Source organism: Mustelus asterias, chromosome 6 (assembly GCF_964213995.1).
Source record: "Mustelus asterias chromosome 6, sMusAst1.hap1.1, whole genome shotgun sequence".
NCBI lineage: Eukaryota > Metazoa > Chordata > Chondrichthyes > Carcharhiniformes > Triakidae > Mustelus > Mustelus asterias.
In genome coordinates, this window is record NC_135806.1 from 99,005,451 (window position 1) to 99,022,335 (window position 16,885).

The 16,885-nt window shown below is 42.9% G+C and overlaps 1 protein-coding gene across 1 annotated transcript in view; it reads right to left on the reverse strand.

Moving 5' to 3' along the window:
- Positions 1-7,542: 7,542 nt before the first annotated feature.
- Positions 7,543-16,885, reverse strand: part of polr3g (polymerase (RNA) III (DNA directed) polypeptide G) — a 30,694-nt gene continuing 21,351 nt past the window's right edge. The window contains exons 6-8 of the mRNA XM_078215419.1: positions 9,974-10,065; positions 7,933-8,055; positions 7,543-7,645 (exon numbers count right to left, since the gene is read on the reverse strand). Of these exons, the coding sequence (XP_078071545.1) occupies positions 7,562-7,645; positions 7,933-8,055; positions 9,974-10,065 (299 nt within the window). The 3' untranslated portion in view covers positions 7,543-7,561. The remainder of the gene's footprint in view (positions 7,646-7,932; positions 8,056-9,973; positions 10,066-16,885) is intronic.

The window sequence follows — 16,885 nt, forward strand, 5'->3', positions numbered from 1 at the left end:
AAAGTTTTGTCTTTCAGATCTCAGCCACCCATCCCAAATCCTCCTCCCCCCAACTCTTCCTCTCCCTTTTCTCCAGCCACACCCAAGCTCGCAAATTACGTAATGGTTTGTTTTAGTCCCCTGAGAGCGGATAGTGCCAGGAGATCTTTTGTGTAAAACTGAGCAGACAGTTTAATGTCTCAGGTGAAAGACGGCACCTCCAACAGTTCAGCGCTCACTCATTATTTTGGGAGCATTTTGGGGCCTCGCGCCACAGCACGGTGTGTTTCATTGTAAATCCACCTCTGGTGATGGGCCCCTGGGTGCTAACCTCCACCGTGACCTCTGTCCAGGCCACCGTGGTGAGACGGGAGTGCCTCCTGCTGCCTTTCCTGGATGGGCCCTGCAGGTGTGTCCCCAGTGAGGCTTTGTTGAACCTTGGGGTTGCATGTTGTTTTCTTCTCTGGGACAATCTCATTCAGTGTTGAAAGACAGTGGGATTGAAGCTCCTGTCCTGCAGTGAATGCAGTGCCCTTTAAATATAATGTCCGCGCATTCCAACCTACCTCCGCCAGTGGAAATCACTGCAATTTCTGTTCCTGCCATTAATGTTGGTGAATGGAAGATTCTGCTGAATATATAGTTCTATCTGAAACATTTATGTATATTTTGCTTCATTTAAAGTGAGTCACGTATACTTTCAACTACTTGTGGATAATTAACGATCAGATTTACTAAGCCTCCAGTTCGGAATTCTAAAAAGTGAGGGATTCAGAGATTGTGCAAATTTATTTGCATCTATTTAAATAAATGTAAATGAGAGATAACTATTGTATAGAAGTTGCAATTCTCTTTGTTCTGAAAGGTTTTGCTGCATTCATATCCTCCCATAGGAAATCTACTGTTGTATAGATGTTTCTGGATAATAGTTCTTGAGATGGGTTGAAATCACACTCAAATTCAGCATCTGATTCCTGTAAACTTCAACTAAACATAAATAAAATGATTAAAAGTGGATTGAACAGAATACGATCTAATTTGTCCTTCTATTCAGGGAAACAAAGTTTTTATTGAATTTGTTGAATAGGTTGGGACTTTATTCCCTGGAGCGTAGAAGATTAAGGGGAGATTTGATAGAGGTGTATAAGATTTTGATGGGTATAGATAGAGTGAATGCAAGCAGGCTTTTTCCGCTGAGGCTAGGGGAGAAAAAAACCAGAGGGCATGGGTTAAGGGTGAAAGGAGAAAAGTTTAAAGGGAATATTAGGGGGGGGGGGTCTTCACGCAGAGAGTGGTGGGAGTGTGGAATGAGCTGCCGGATAAAGTGGTAAATGCGGGGTCACTTTTAACATTTAAGAAAAACTTGGACGGGTTCATGGATGAGAGGGGTGTGGAGGGATATGGTCCAAGTGCAGGTCAGTGGGACTAGGCAAAAAATGGTTCGGCACAGACAAGAAGGGCCAAAAGGCCTGTTTCTGAGCTGTAATTTTCTATGGTTCTATGGTTGTCTTCCATTTCATTACCATATATTTTGAAAAGGGGAGATTATAAAGCTTTATGGTTAATTGGTTAATTAACAGGCTTTGTCTGGTTCAAAACACAATAGTTTGCAATATTATTTTAAAAATGCATTATGGGCCCTTACGGTTTTGAGCTAATTTTACTTTGGGGATTCGAGGGGTGAATGCAAATAATTTGCCAATGATAATCCCATTAATGCTTTGTAAGGGAATGATTTCAAGAATTGCAGCAAGTCTATTTTCCTTGCTTATTTTTTAAGCAATAGTCCTGAGGGTGACTAGATGGAATTCTTTAAACCCACCTTCAAGTTTAGTCACAGACACTTCTCGACAGTGAGAGTCCTTGTTTGGACTGCATCACAGCTGCAGCCTGGATGACCCACTGATGTTGGGTGGCTGCAGAGGCCTTGGCTAGACCAGAAAACAGCTGAAAAGGACCTATTATGGCCATGAGAAGCAAAGCCAGGTGGCCAAGCAGCTAGGGTCTAGATGAGAAAGTGGCTTCAGGTGGATGTTTTCTCTTGCGAAATGTTCTGAGACTTTACTCCTCAGCATTGTGGGTTTAACATGGAATGGTGTGAAGGCATACTGCTGCTTGTTGAGGTGGTCATTGAAGATGAGGCTTCAATTAGAGTAGACTCTTCCAGTAACTTGCCTGTTACGGTTACTCTCCTTATGTAGTGGGTAGGGTGGGTGACTTCAATGAGTTCAACAATCATGACGCTCGACACCATCCATAAAATAGCACCCTGCTCAAATGGCAACCCATTCACTACCTTAAGCATTCACTCCCTCCAACAATGACGTACCATTCACAAGATGCACTGTAGCAACTTGGCGAGGCTTCGTTGACAGCACTTCCGAAAGCCATGACCTCCATCACCTAGATTAGAAGGATGAGGATGTAGTTGTATGAGAACATCTCCTCCTCATCCCAGGTGTCCTCAAAGTGTCACATATTATTTCTGATTTGGAAATATATCACCATTCCTTCATCATCAGTGGACCAAAATCCTGGAACTCTCTACCAAAAGTCCTGTGGAAGTATCTTCAGCACATGGACTGTAAAGGTTCAAGAAGGCAGCTCACCACCACCTTTGAGGGCAACTAAGTGCCAGTCTTACCAGTTATGTTCACATCCCAAAAATGTGACGACAATAATCTCTCCCTCAGTGTCAACAAAACGAAGGAGATTGTCATCGACTTCAAGAAGCGTAATGGAGGACATGCCCATGTCTACACCAATGGGGATGAAGTAGAAATGGTTGAGAGCTTCACGTTTTTAAGTGTCCAGATCACCACCAACCTGTCCAGATCACCAACAAACTATCCTGGTCCCTCCATGCCGACACTCTGCTCTGTCCAAGACCGCAAGAAACTACAAAGGGTTGCGAACGAAGCCCAGTCCATCTCTCAAACCAAAAGAGAAAATGCTGGAAAATCTCAGCATGTCTGGCAGCATCTGTAAGGAGAGAAAAGAGCTGAGGGTTTGAGTCCAGATGATCCTTTGTCAAACCAGCTTCCCACCCATTGGCTGTCTACACTTCCTGCTGCCTCAAAAAAGCAACGTAATCAAGGACCCCATGCATCCCGGACATACTCTCTTCCACAATTTTCTGTCGGGAAAAAGATACAAAAGTCTGAGGACACGTACCAACTGATTCAAGAACAGCTTCTTCCCTGCTGCCATCAGACTTTTGAATGGACCTGCCTTGCATTAAGCTGATCTTTCTCTATACCCTATCTATAATGCAGAAAATGCAGATGTATGGGATTGGGGGTGATCTAGGAAATTGGATCAGGAATTGGCTAGCGGATAGGAAACAGAGGGTGGTGGTTGATAGTAAATATTCATCATGGAGTGCGGTTACAAGTGGTGTACCTCAGGGATCTGTTTTGGGGCCACTGCTGTTTGTAATATTTATTAATGATCTGGATGAGGGTATAGTTGGGTGGATTAGCAAATTTGCTGATGACACCAAAGTCGGTGGTGTGGTAGACAGTGAGGAAGGGTGTCGTAGTTTGCAGGAAGACTTAGACAGGTTGCAAAGTTGGGCCGAGAGGTGGCGGATGGAGTTTAATGCGGAGAAGTGTGAGGTAATTCACTTTGGTAGGAATAACAGATGTGTTGAGTATAGGGCTAACGGGAGGACTTTGAATAGTGTGGAGGAGCAGAGGGATCTAGGTGTATGTGTGCATAGATCCCTGAAAGTTGGGAATCAAGTAGATAAGGTTGTTAAGAAGGCATATGGTGTCTTGGCGTTTATTGGTAGGGGGATTGAATTTAGGAGTCGTAGCGTTATGTTGCAACTGTACACAACTCTGGTGCGGCCGCACTTGGAGTACTGTGTGCAGTTCTGGTCCCCACATTACAGGAAGGATGTGGAGGCTTTGGAGAGGGTGCAGAGGAGGTTTACCAGGATGTTGCCTGGTATGGAGGGGAGATCCTATGAGGAGAGGCTGAGGGATTTGGGATTGTTTTCGCTGGAAAGGCGGCGGCTAAGAGGGGATCTTATTGAAACATATAAGATGATTAGAGGTTTAGATAGGGTGGATAGTGATAGCCTTTTTCCTCTGATGGAGAAATCCAGCACGAGGGGGCATGGCTTTAAATTGAGGGGGGGTAGTTATAGAACCGATGTCAGGGGTAGGTTCTTTACCCAGAGGGTGGTGAGGGATTGGAATGCCCTGCCAGCATCAGTAGTAAATGCGCCTAGTTTGGGGGCGTTTAAGAGATCCGTAGATAGGTTCATGGACGAAAAGAAATTGGTTTAGGTTGGAGGGTCACAGTTTTTTTTTTAACTGGTCGGTGCAACATCGTGGGCCGAAGGGCCTGTTCTGCGCTGTAATGTTCTATGTTCTATGTTCTATAATCGTAACACTACATTCTGCATTCTCTCCTTTCCTTCTCTATGTACCATATGCTTTGCCTGTATAGCGCACAAGAAACAATACTTTTCACTGTATACCAATACATGTGACATTAGTAAATCAAATCAATAAATAGGAAGCAAATTTTCTATTTCTTCCCGAATTGATCCTGGTTTTTTTCTTTCTGCATGAAAATTACATGTCTTGGTGAGTGAAGGTGGAGGGAGGTTGTTTGTAATAGCAAATGTGAAGGGTATGAAGAAGAGTAGGGGTGTGGGAGCTAGTTGGATGGCTCTTAGAAAGAAACAATACAGGTGAATGAATCCATTCTGTGTTGTAAACTTTGATGTCCAGGTAACCAACATAAATTTTGCTTTATCTGCTGTTGTGTCAGTCTGAGGGTAAACTTCTGACAAAATGAAGCAAATCCCTAAAACAAAACAGATTTCACTTAACAACAAAATGGTTGAGAATTTTGGTATCCAAATACTTTATTAACACAATATTACAGCGGTATGTTAAGTTTACATCAAAACAAAATCATATTAAAATGTCGATCCTCAAAATAAATAAACAATTTGCAGAAATTTCAAATATTTGGCAAACTTTATAGTAAATATCAATCATTTATTCTGCACATAAAAATATGCATGTACTATAGAAAAATCAAATGCAAATAAGCTATGGTACACCGATTTTCTTCAAACAACAAAACCTATTTAAAAAAGTTCCAAGGCAAAATAATACTGCACTTTTATTTTCAAGTAATTAGTTTGATAATATCCTGTCGGGGTAGTTCCACTCCTTCCAGGCTGACCACCATTTTCCTTTCAGAAAATTGTTCATATATTCTGTGGCTACATGCCACATGGAGGAGGGCAGTAAGTTGACTGAAATATATTCTCTTCTATTCCAAAATATTGTACTTGATAAGTAAAGGGCATCAAAGGGTATCTTGGAAATCTTATTAGCAGCAAGTTAAAGTTTATGATTAAATTCAGAATGGAAAAGCGAATGAGTATATTAGATGTATTTAACTTCAGCAGGGAGTTCTCCTAGTGTACAACCCACATTTATTTCTCACCCAATGCTTCTAAGATAGATTATTTGCTGGTTTACCTGATTTGCCATTTTGAGGACTTTGCTGGGTTCATCTACAAAACAACACTTCAGAAGTAATTCATGATCTGAAATGTTTTTCAGTGTCCTGAGAATGTGAAAGGCACACAGTTGCCGAATTTTACCGCCCCCCCCCCGTCCTCCCCCCATTCTCATCCCCCCGCCGCCCCCCCCCTCCATTCCCCCACCTATCCCGTCCCCCCGCCCCGGTCCCCCCGCCGTCCCCCCTGAGGCTCGTAAGATCCCGCCCAAGGCCAACAGAGAATGCCATTCTGCGAGCCTCACCTGCTCCGAGTCCAGGGCGGGCGTGCCGGCAAAATTCCGACAAGTCTCTCTGTGGCTACCATTTCAGCAAAGCTTTTGGTCATGTTGTTCGCTCACAAGGCATGGAACAGGAGGAAAGTGGATTGAATATTGCTGAGATCTGAGAAAATAAATAATCGTTCTGAATAGAGGTTGAACAATAATACTCGGGTCACTAAAGCAGTCTCAGGTTTAAATAGAAAAGGTGGGCTTGAAAGTTAGGTAATAAGACTTGGGAACAGAATTAGAAGTGTGAACATGAACTACATCTGGGCTACAGGAGAAGAATTGGTCATTTTGATAGACAACTCACTGAACCAGCAGCAAGTATAGCTAATGGATGTTAGGATGGGTATCCCAAAGAGGTGATGATGAGGCATTCATACATCCATACTTGCTGCATAGTGTACAATTCTTGTTGCCATTCTCTAGTAAAGATACCCAGCTATTGGTCGCACTGCAATGCTTCCAGAAACAAAACGAAATCAAACTGAGAATAGCTCATATGACATTAGCCAAGTAAGATAGGTGGAAGAGCTTGAAATTATTTACCGTGGCAAAGTAAAAGTTCAGAGAGATCATTCCAAATTCATAATGGAATAGATAGACAGATCTCCAGCGGATGTGGGCTCAAGATTAAGAGAGGGAAGGCACACAGTCCAGATTTAACTACTTTATGGAGAGAGGGTGGTAAATATATGGTACAACTGTGTAGAGACCACTGGAAATATTTAAGAGAGAAACAGATATCTATCGGACGGAGTGGGAATTAAGCGGCATTAGAATTTGGGGAGCAGAAGGGTGGACTGCATTGCCTTTTCTATCCTGTATTTTCCTACCTTCTGATTAATATATTAGTGTATTTGAAAACAATCAAATCTATTCTCATGATTCAGTGCTGTTAGGACTCCTTTAAATTACCAGAGCTCAGAGGATAGCAATGTAGCATTTATATATTTCTGGCCAAATTGGATTGCATTTTTCTTTTAAATAAATTACCAAGCACTTTACTATCACCTCTGGTGCAATACCTAAACAATATTGAAAAGGTGATACAGATTTGGAGGTTTGAAGTACCCAAGGACATTTACTTGCACAGTGCAGAAGAGGTAGGTTACATGCCTGCGCAATGGAGGCAACTGGTTTCTGTAAACATGATTGCGTTTCCTTATGATAATCACAAATCGATAACAGTCTTTAACCCTAGTGACAGCAGCTGAAGCACTCCTAAATATTCAGTCACTATGAATCAGATTTATTCCAACCTATTGCTTCGAACACTTACTTGTGCTAATTCAAGTCAGAACAAGCAATGTGAACCCATACATTCCCACACCAAAGATACAAAAAAGCGATCCACTTTCACTGACAGCACTTTAGGGTTCATCATAAACAACCAATGAGCACTGTCAATAACCATTGTTCACATGCAAATTACCACCAAGGAAGATATTTTGACATGTTCCTCTCTTTCCTACAAGATTTGCATAATTATATAGTAGTACATGAACGCTAGTGCAACCGCCAACCCAAATGCATTTAAAATAAGATCTGTTTCAATGACTAGTCCAAACTGACCAGTACTAGTGTATGCTTATTGAGGCTTAGATGGAACCCATTTATCTTCATTGTAAACAATATTTCATATTTGGATTCCTTTGCATGTGCAAAACAAAATCCTGCAGTGACCTGAGGAAAGTTAAAGTAATCCTGCTAGAATGTTGAATACTTTCACAGTATACATTAACTGCATATGCTGTCAGGCACCGCTAGTATGTAGCTTCGTCCATATTATCGTCACTAACTCCATAGTCATCTCCATCTTCAAAGTATGATGCAATGTAGTCATTTTCCTAAATGCACAAAGAAAATAATTTTTAAAAAATTACAATAATGCATAATAACTTCTTGGCAAAAAGCACCAGCAGGAAATGTATACCTTGCTACCGAGACCATAAATTTCCAATAATAAAATAATTTTATCAGTGATAGTCAAGCATTTACTTATTATTTTGTATTTTCAGAGGAGTACTGAACAAACATAGATGAGTACTTTTCTGGTCAGCAATACCCATGTAGCAGAATATTAACAAGTCATCAATTAGCCACCCTCACTGGCTTAAAATACTAAATACTGCACCTCTTCACACTCCTCCTCATTATATTCTTCATCCACAGCTTCCCCCTCCTCATCACTTTTTTCTTTCTCCTTCTCTTCAGTTTCTTCATCAGATTTATTCTCTGCATCCTTCTTCTCTAGAACCTACAGAAAAACAATTATCTTCAATGTAAGAAAACTGAAAATTGCTCTTATTCCTTCATTAGTTAAAACAGCTTATCCAAATGGAATAACAATAGGATAATGCAAATTTCACACAATATGCTAACTCCAGCAAGACCGGATCCTTTAACCATACATATGACGTTTGTAAGATACAGATGGTCATTAAAGCATAGAAGGTCATTATAAGGACACTTAGCATTCAGCGAACCTAGACAACTTGTTCATCTATCTGCCATGGGCTCAATGGACTCCACTGCTAAATTAAATATTTCGCAAGCTATTCGTACCTATTGATTTTTTGCAAATGATTAATCCAAGGAGCAGGAAGTTATGAGCAGGAAATAGTGACAATGATGAGGATAGGCAAGTAGCAAGTGGGGAAAAAAGTATTTAGAGGAATATTTAGCCTTTTCTGCAACTGTGACCAGTTGCTTCTCAAATGTCACAATAAAGGAATAGAGGCATGCAGCTAGTTTGGACAGTGTGGGACAAGGCTATGGAGGGATTTGCAAACAGGGATGTGAATTTGAAAAATTGAGATGTTAGTTAACTGGGGTAGGTCAGCAAGTACAAGGATGATGGGTGAACTGGGCTTGGTGTGATTAAGGACACAGACAGCATGGCTTTAGATTACCTCGGGTTTATAGAGGGTAGAATATGGGAGGCACCAGAAGTGCATTAGAAAAGTCAAGTCTTAAGGTAACAGGCATTAATGAGGGTTTGAGCTGAGGTGGGGTGGAGCAATGTTTGTAATAGTGCAGAGATGTATTTGGAAGCTCATCTCAAGGTCAGACAGGGCACCAAGCTTGCAAACAGTCTGGTTGATCCTCAGGCAGTTGCAATGAAAGCAATGGAATCAGTTGTAAGGGAATGTTGGGGAGGCAATGGCCTAGTGGTATTATCGTTAGACTATTAATCCAGAAACTCAGCTAATGTTCTGGGGACCTGGGTTCGAATCCCACCATGGCAGATGGTGAAATTTGAATTCAATAATCTGGAATTAAGAATCTACTGGTGACCGTGAAAACCATTGTCGATTGTCAGAAAAAACCCATCTGGTTCACTAATGTCCTTTAGGGAAGGAAATCTGCCTTCCTTACCTGGTCTGGCCTACATGTGTCCCCAGACCCACAGCAATGTGGTTGACTCTCAACTGCCCTCAGGCAACTAGGGCTTGGCAATCAATGCTGGCCAGCCAGCGATGCCTATGTCTCATGAATGAATTTTTAAAAAATGTTTATTCTGGAGTCTGAAGACAATGGCTTCAACCTTCCCAATATTTAATTGGAAGAAAGTCTTGCTCATTCAAAATTGGATGTCAGGCAAGCAGACTGACAATTTAGAAGGGTGAAAGAAGTGACAGTGAGGTACAGCTGAGTATCATCAGCTTACGTGTTGAAATTGATGCAGTGTTTTTGGATGGCGTCACCACGGGCAACATGTATATGAAAAATAGGAGGAAGCCAAGGATCGATCCTTGGGAGACATAAGCAGTAACTGTGCAGCAGTGGGAAGTTAAATAATTGCAGGTGATTCTCTCGGTATTATAAGATTGAAAAGAATTTGGAAACAGGTCAGTGCATTCTAGCTTGAGTACCATATAGAGGTGTTAGAGGAGGGTTGTGTGGTCAACCATGTCAAAGGCTTCTGAATAATTCAGAAGGAGCAGGGAGGATAGTTTACATTTGTCACAGTTACGCAGGATGCTATTTGTTACTTTGAGAGAAATTTCAGTACTGCGACAGGGCCAGTTGCAAAGATCGTTGTTTAAAATAACTTTTAATTTATTACAGGTGTACTCTTGGATTACTGAATTGGTAATATTAACGAAATCGAAACACAACGTTTGTAAGTCACACACTAGCTATTAAAATGAACTTGTTATTTTGCTTCTCACCTCCAGTGTCTGTATTACATCCTCATTCAACTTTTTAACTACAGCTTTAGGAGCTTTCATTTTGGAGACCAAGGGTACTTTTGTACTATTTTCTGCAAAAAATAAAATAACGGAATAGAGAAAGCAACAATTAGCTGTTTGTTCTCTAAAATACACGAAGTTCATAATGGTAATTGTATAAAAGCTACACTGGGAGTGAATGTTGCATTGCTATTTGACAAAAAGTAATTTTATAAAAAACACTTCATTAGCTGTCAATCTTATCACTCTCTTAACTCAAAATACCGTTTGTTCACCACACAGTTGTTTCATCATTGTTCACTCTAGTTATTAACATTTCCTTGACAGCAGAAAAATATTTCATTTGCACAAAATAATAATCGGTTCCCATAAATGAAATCAGCAAGTCTCAATGGTTGCATTCAAAATCCCATCCATGCATCTAAAATAGACATCGCGATTCATGGAAAGTAATTGCCTGGATAATTCAGACCAAAAAGGTGGGGTACATTAGACTGGGATATTAATAAAGGTCATTCTAATTTTCTTTTGTCATTTACATGGCATTTGTGAATAGCTGGAGGGTGAATTCCACCAGAATTCAACTAAAATTATTATCCCAAGTGTAAGACATTCGTACGAATTATAGATATTTTCTGTTTGACACTTGTTCTTGCATAGGATTGCAAATATAATTAAAAAAGATAAAACAACTGTACCCTATAGGTGTAATCTTATTGCTCAGGTACAATTTCTTAAGCATGAAGCAACAAGTAATCTTCTGCATAAAATTACCTTTTCTTTTTCGAATATTGGTACAATACAGATACTGTAAATATCATGTTCAAATGCTTCATTCATAAATTTATTTCTAACACAAATGGGTAGCTCCAGCACATCAGTGTAAAAAAAAATAAGGCTGATGCATTTGCAACCACCTTCAGCCAGAAGTGCCAAGTGAATGATCCATCTCGGCCCCCTCCCGAGGTCCACAGTATCACAGATGTCAGTCTTCAGCCAATTTAATTGCTGAAGGCACTGGATACTGCAAAGGCTATCGGCCCTGACAACATTTGAACAACTGTACTGAAGACTTGTGTTCCAGAACGAGCTGCACCCCTAACCATGTTCCAGTACAACTACAACACTTGCATCTACCCGGCAATGTGGAAAACTTCTTAGGTATGTCCTATACACAAAAAGCAGGTCAAATCCAACCCAGCCAATCTCTGCACCATCAGTCCACTCTTCATGTATGTTTCTATGTATGTTTCATCATCAGCAAAATGATGGAAGGGGTTTTCAACAATGCAATCCAGTGTGACTTACTCAGTAATAACATGCTGACTGACACTCCACCAGGGCCACTCAGCTCCTAACCTCATTGCAGTCTTGGTCAAACATGAACAAAGAGCTGAACCCAAGAGGTGAGAAGAGAATGACTGCCCTTGACACCAGGGTAGTATTTGATGGACTCACCTCCAATGAGGCTCCCACTAGGGTCTGCCCTTGGCATTGCCCCAGCACAAGTTGGCACTGCCAGGTTACTTACCTCTGCACTACAGAAGGGATCCCCTCAATTGTTACTCATTTGGCCAAATCTGTTGTGTGTCCATTAAATATTTAAATACATTTAAATCTATTTAAGTGAGGTTCCCACCCATTGTCAGATAGGCAAGGGTTAGACTATGAGCGAGCCAATGAGAGGCGGAGAAAGATCGTAAAACATGTTTCCCGATTCTCTTCAGACTTTGCACCAGCAATCCCCTACATGGAGAGTGTAAGCTCAAAACTTCCCCCCAACGGAGTCAGAAGCCATACTGCAAGTCAAGTCGGTTAATGAGATTGGTTTAGTGCAGTTGGAGTGATAGTGACCGAGGAAGGGAAATGCTAAAAGGTACAGTTTGTGGTCAGGGTTGAAAACAATAGGTGCAGTGTTTCAAATGTTTAGCTGGTAGAAATTATGGATTGCCCAGATCTTTATATTCGACAAGCAAACTGACAAGATCCAAGGCACTAGACGGATCAAAATTGGCAACGTTTCGACTGTCAGAATATATGTGATTTGAGTCCTCAATGTCAACAAAAGGACTGCATGGAGATGAGGTCAATGACTACTTCACTCCCAGGGCCAAAAGTACAGAAATAGGAGGATAAGCCATTAGGACTGAAGTTTTGACTGTAATCAGATAGGCAAGGATTAGACTATAGGAGAGCAGAAAAAGGTGACATATTGTCAAAGGTTGTTGAAAGTAGGGAAGGACTTGAGAGATTTGACTTGGTGGGTAAGATGACAAAGCAATAGAAGCAGCTGATTAGATGGTCTTCATCTTTGTCAAAAGCTCCTTGAATTTATTGATTTGAGAAGGCAAAGAATGCCATGGTAACGTCATGGCGAAGAGGTTCTCACACTCCTGAATGACAGTCTTGGCATTCAAGAGAGGGGCCTGGTAGAGCCTGATGTAGTCTACCAAAATCTGACTATGAATGATGAAGCCAGTTGGCCATTGGAGCTCAAGTTTGTACTCCGTGAATTTAAGAAAGTGAAGATAGGGGTTGTAGCAGGAGGAAAAAGATTTGAAGAGGTTGAAGGTTTCTTGTTCTTCTTGAGTGGTAGAGTTCTGAAAGAGTTCTAAAGTGTCAAAAGAGCCTTGGTGAGTTGCTGCAATGCATCTTGCAATGTTGCCACTCTGCACCAGTGGCAGAGGAAGCAGTGATTGTTGAAGGTGGTGTGGGGAAGTGCCAGTTAAGTGGGCAGTTTTTTCGTGGACAGTGTCATGCTTCTCGAGTCTTGTTGGAGCAACACTCATCCAGGAAAGTGAAGAGTACTCCACTCCATTCCTAACTTGTAGATGGTGGACAGGCATTGCAAAGTCAGGCGAGTTACTCTCTGCAGAACTCTTAGCCTCTGACCTGCTCATGCAGTCAGTGTTTATATGGGTGGTCCAGTTCAGCTCTGGTCAATGGTAACATTAACAGTGGCAGATTCAGCAATGATAATGTCATGGGGAGAATTTCAAGGGTTGTTCTTTTTGGAGATGATCATTGCCTGGCACTTGTGTAGCACGACTATTACTTGCTACTTCTCAGTCCAAGCCTGAATTACCTAGGTCTTACTATATACAGGAATGAACAGCTTCAGAATCTGAGGACTTGCAAATGGTTAGTGAAAACCCTCGCTTCTGACCTTACGATGGTACTAAAATCATTGATGAAGCAGGTTAGGGCTAGGACAATACACTGTGAGGACGTCCTGTAGTGATGTCCTGGGACAGAGTTGTGACCTCCAGCAACCACAGCCATATTCCTTTGTGCTAGGTATGCACCCTCTCCCCAGTTCCCACTAAGTCCAGGTTTTGCTAGGGCTCATAGATGCTACATTCAATGATGTCAATGGCTGTTACTCTCACCTCATGAGTTCAGCTCTTTTGTCCATGTTTGGACAAAGGCTGTAATGAGATGAGGAGCTGAGTACCACTGGCAGAACCCAAACTAAGCAGTGAAGGTGATGATTGAGAGTATACTGATGGGGTGGTAATTGGCCAGGCTGGGTTTGTCCTCCTTTTGGTAGACAGGACATACCTGGGCAATTTTCAGCTTTGTCAGGGAGATGCCTGACAAGATTGTTTTTGTAGGGGTAACCAAGAACGTAGATGAGGGCAGTGCAATCGACTTTGTCTTCATGGACTTTAGCAAGGCCTTTGACAAGGTACCATATGGTAGATTGTTGCATAAGGTTAAATCTCACGGGATCCAGTGTGAGCAAGCTAATTGGATATAAAATTGGCTTAACGACAGAAGACAGAAGTTGGCTTAATGACAGAAGTTGTGGAGAGTTGTTTTTCAAACTGGAGACCTGTGACCAGCGGTGTGCCTCAGGGATCGGTGCTGGGTCTACTGTTAATTGTAATTTATATTAATGATTTGGATGACAATTTAGGAGGCATGGTTAGTAAGTTTGCAGATGACACCACGATTGATGGTATAGTGGACAGTGAGGAGGTTATCTAGGATTTTGATCAATTGGGCCAGTGGGCTGATGAATGGCAGATGGAGTTTGATTTAGATAAATGCGAGGTGATGCATATTGATAGATCAAATAGGGTCAGGACCTACTCAGTTAATGGTAGGGCATTGGGGAGAGTTATAGAACAAAGAGGTCTAGGGGTACATGTTCACAGCTCCTTGAAAGTGGAGTCACAAGTGGACAGGGTGGTGAAAAAGGCATTCGGCATGCTTGGTTTCATCGGTCAGAACATTGAATACAGGAGTTGGGATGTCTTGTTGAAGTCGTGCAAGGCACTGGTAAGGCCATACTTGAATACTGTGTACAGTTCTGGTCACCCTATTGTAGAAAGGATATTATTAAACTAGAAAGAATGCAGAAAAGATTTACTAGGATGCTACCAGGACTTGATGGTTTGGCTTGTAAGGAGAGACTGGATAGACTGGGATTTTTTTCCCTGGAGTGGAGGAGGCTGAGGGGTGATCTTACAGAAGTTTATAAAATAATGCGGAGCATAGATAAGGTAGATAGGCAACATATTTTCCCAAAGGGAGGAGAGTCGAAAACTAGAGGGCATAGGTTTAAGGTGAGAGGGGAGAGATACAAAAGGGGCAATGTTTTTACACACAGGGTGGTGAGTGTCTGGAACGAGCTGCCAGAAGTAATAGTAGAGACGGGTACATTTTTGTCTTTTAAAAAGCATTTAGACAGTTACATGGGTAGGATGAGTATAGAGGGATATGGGCCAAACGTGGACAATTGGGATTAGCTTAGTGGTAAAAACTGGGTGGCATGGACAAGTTGAGCCGAAGGGCCTGTTTCCATGCTGTAAACCCCTATGACTCTATGCCAGTGTTGTAGCTATACAGAATGCTTGGCTAGGAGCACCAGACGTTCTGGAGCACAAGTTTTCTGTACTATTGCTGGAATGTTGTCAAGGCCCATTGCCTTTGCAATATCCAATGGGGGGAATTTTACCATTTTGAGTCTAAGTGCCAGATCTGGGCGTCAAATAGATCCGCGCCTCGAATCCTCTTTGCAGGGTGCCCATACACGTTTTGCCGGCTCCGGCCCGATCCGCGCTCTGTGCGGGGCTTAGCGCTGCCGGACCAATCGGAGCTCTGAACTGCGCATGCACAGTTCGAAAAAAATCTGACAGAGCGCGCCCGGGCGCGAAAGAAAAAGCAGAAAGTAGAGAGAGTGACTCTCTGACGGTCATCCTCTGGCCGGAGGCCGGGGGGGGGGGGGGGGGGGGAAGAGGGGGTGTGCCTGATCATCCCCTGGGTGGGGGGGGGTCCTGCCCCACCCCACGAGGGGATGAGACGTCACACCCCCTCTCCTCCTCCCACCCCCCTCCCGCTCCGACCAGAGGGTGACCTGGGTCAGAGAGCCGTTACAGTCTCTGACCGGCTCTTCGGAGGCTGCAGCAGCGACTTCAGACTTTTATTTTGCAGGTCGGTAACAGCGCGGACGCGGATCGGGCCAGAAGACGGTAAAGTGGGATTTGGCGGTAGAGTTGGGCGCGCGGTTCATTAAGTCAATTTAAATACATGCAAATGCACTTAAATCGTCGGGCCGCCCGATTCGGGCGCACGCCGGACCCGTGCCCGAATCGGGTGTTGGTAAAGCCGCGATCTGCTCGGATTCGGGTGCACATCGGGTTAAAGGCCCGACGCCCAACTTTACCGCGATTTCGCGCCCACCAGGCCCAATGTCTTCAGCTGTTTCACGCTGACATCACGCAGAGTGAATCAACTTAGCTGAAGACTGACATCTGTGATGCTGGAGTCCTCAAGAGGAGCCGATACAGATAATTTACTCAGCACTTCTGGCAGAAGATGGCTGCAAATGCTGCAGCCTAGTTTTTTTGCACTGATGTGCTAGGTGCCCTCATCAGTGAGGATGGGGATATTTGTGGAGCCTCTTCTTGTCCATCACCATTCACAATTGGATGAGGCAAGACTGCAGAGCTTTGATCTGATCCATGGATTGCTGGATTGCTTAGCTCTGTCAACTGTATGCTGCTCCTGCTGTTGGGCTGCAAGTAGTTGTGTTGTAGCTTCCCCCGGTTGACATCTCATTTTTAGTTATGCCTGGTGCTACTCCTGTGTGCCATCCTACACTTTTCATGGAACCGGGGTTGACCCCTGGCTTGGTGGGAATGGTAGAGAGGGAATGTGCCTGGCCACAAGATTGCAGATTGCGGTGGAGCACAATTCTGCTGCTGCTGATGGCCCACAGCACCTCATGGATGCTTATATCTGTTCAAAATCTATTCCATTGGGGGAATAGAGAATTGAGAATATGCTGCATAATACCATGGAGGGTACCCTCAATGTACAGACAGGGCTTTGTCTGCACAAGGATTGTATAGAGACCCAATCAGTGCTGTTACTGAGCCACTCTTGATGATGGGTATTGAAGTCCCCCACCCAGAATACATTTAGTGTCCTCGCCATCCTCTGTGCTTCTTCCAAGTGGCGTTCAATATGGAGGAGTACAGATTCATCAGAGCCTTCATGGGGTCCAGAATCAATGTTGAGAACTCCTCCTGACTGTAATAATATCATACATGGAAAAAGAATGAGGCAGCATGAGGGCAGTGCAGTTGATGTTGTCTACATGGACTTTAGCAAGGCCTTTGAAAAGGTACCGCATGGTAGGTTGTTGCATAAAGTTAAATCTCACGGGATCCAGGGTGAGGTATCTAAATGGATACAAAATTGGCTTTTTTCCAGAAACCAGAGGGTGGTTGTAGAGAATTGTTTTTCAAACTGGAGGCCTGTGACCAGCGGTGTGCCTCAGGGATCAGTGCTGGGCCCACTGTTATTTGTCATTTATATTAATGATTTGGATGAGAATATAGGGGGCATGGTTAGTAAGTTTGCAGATGACACCAAGATTGG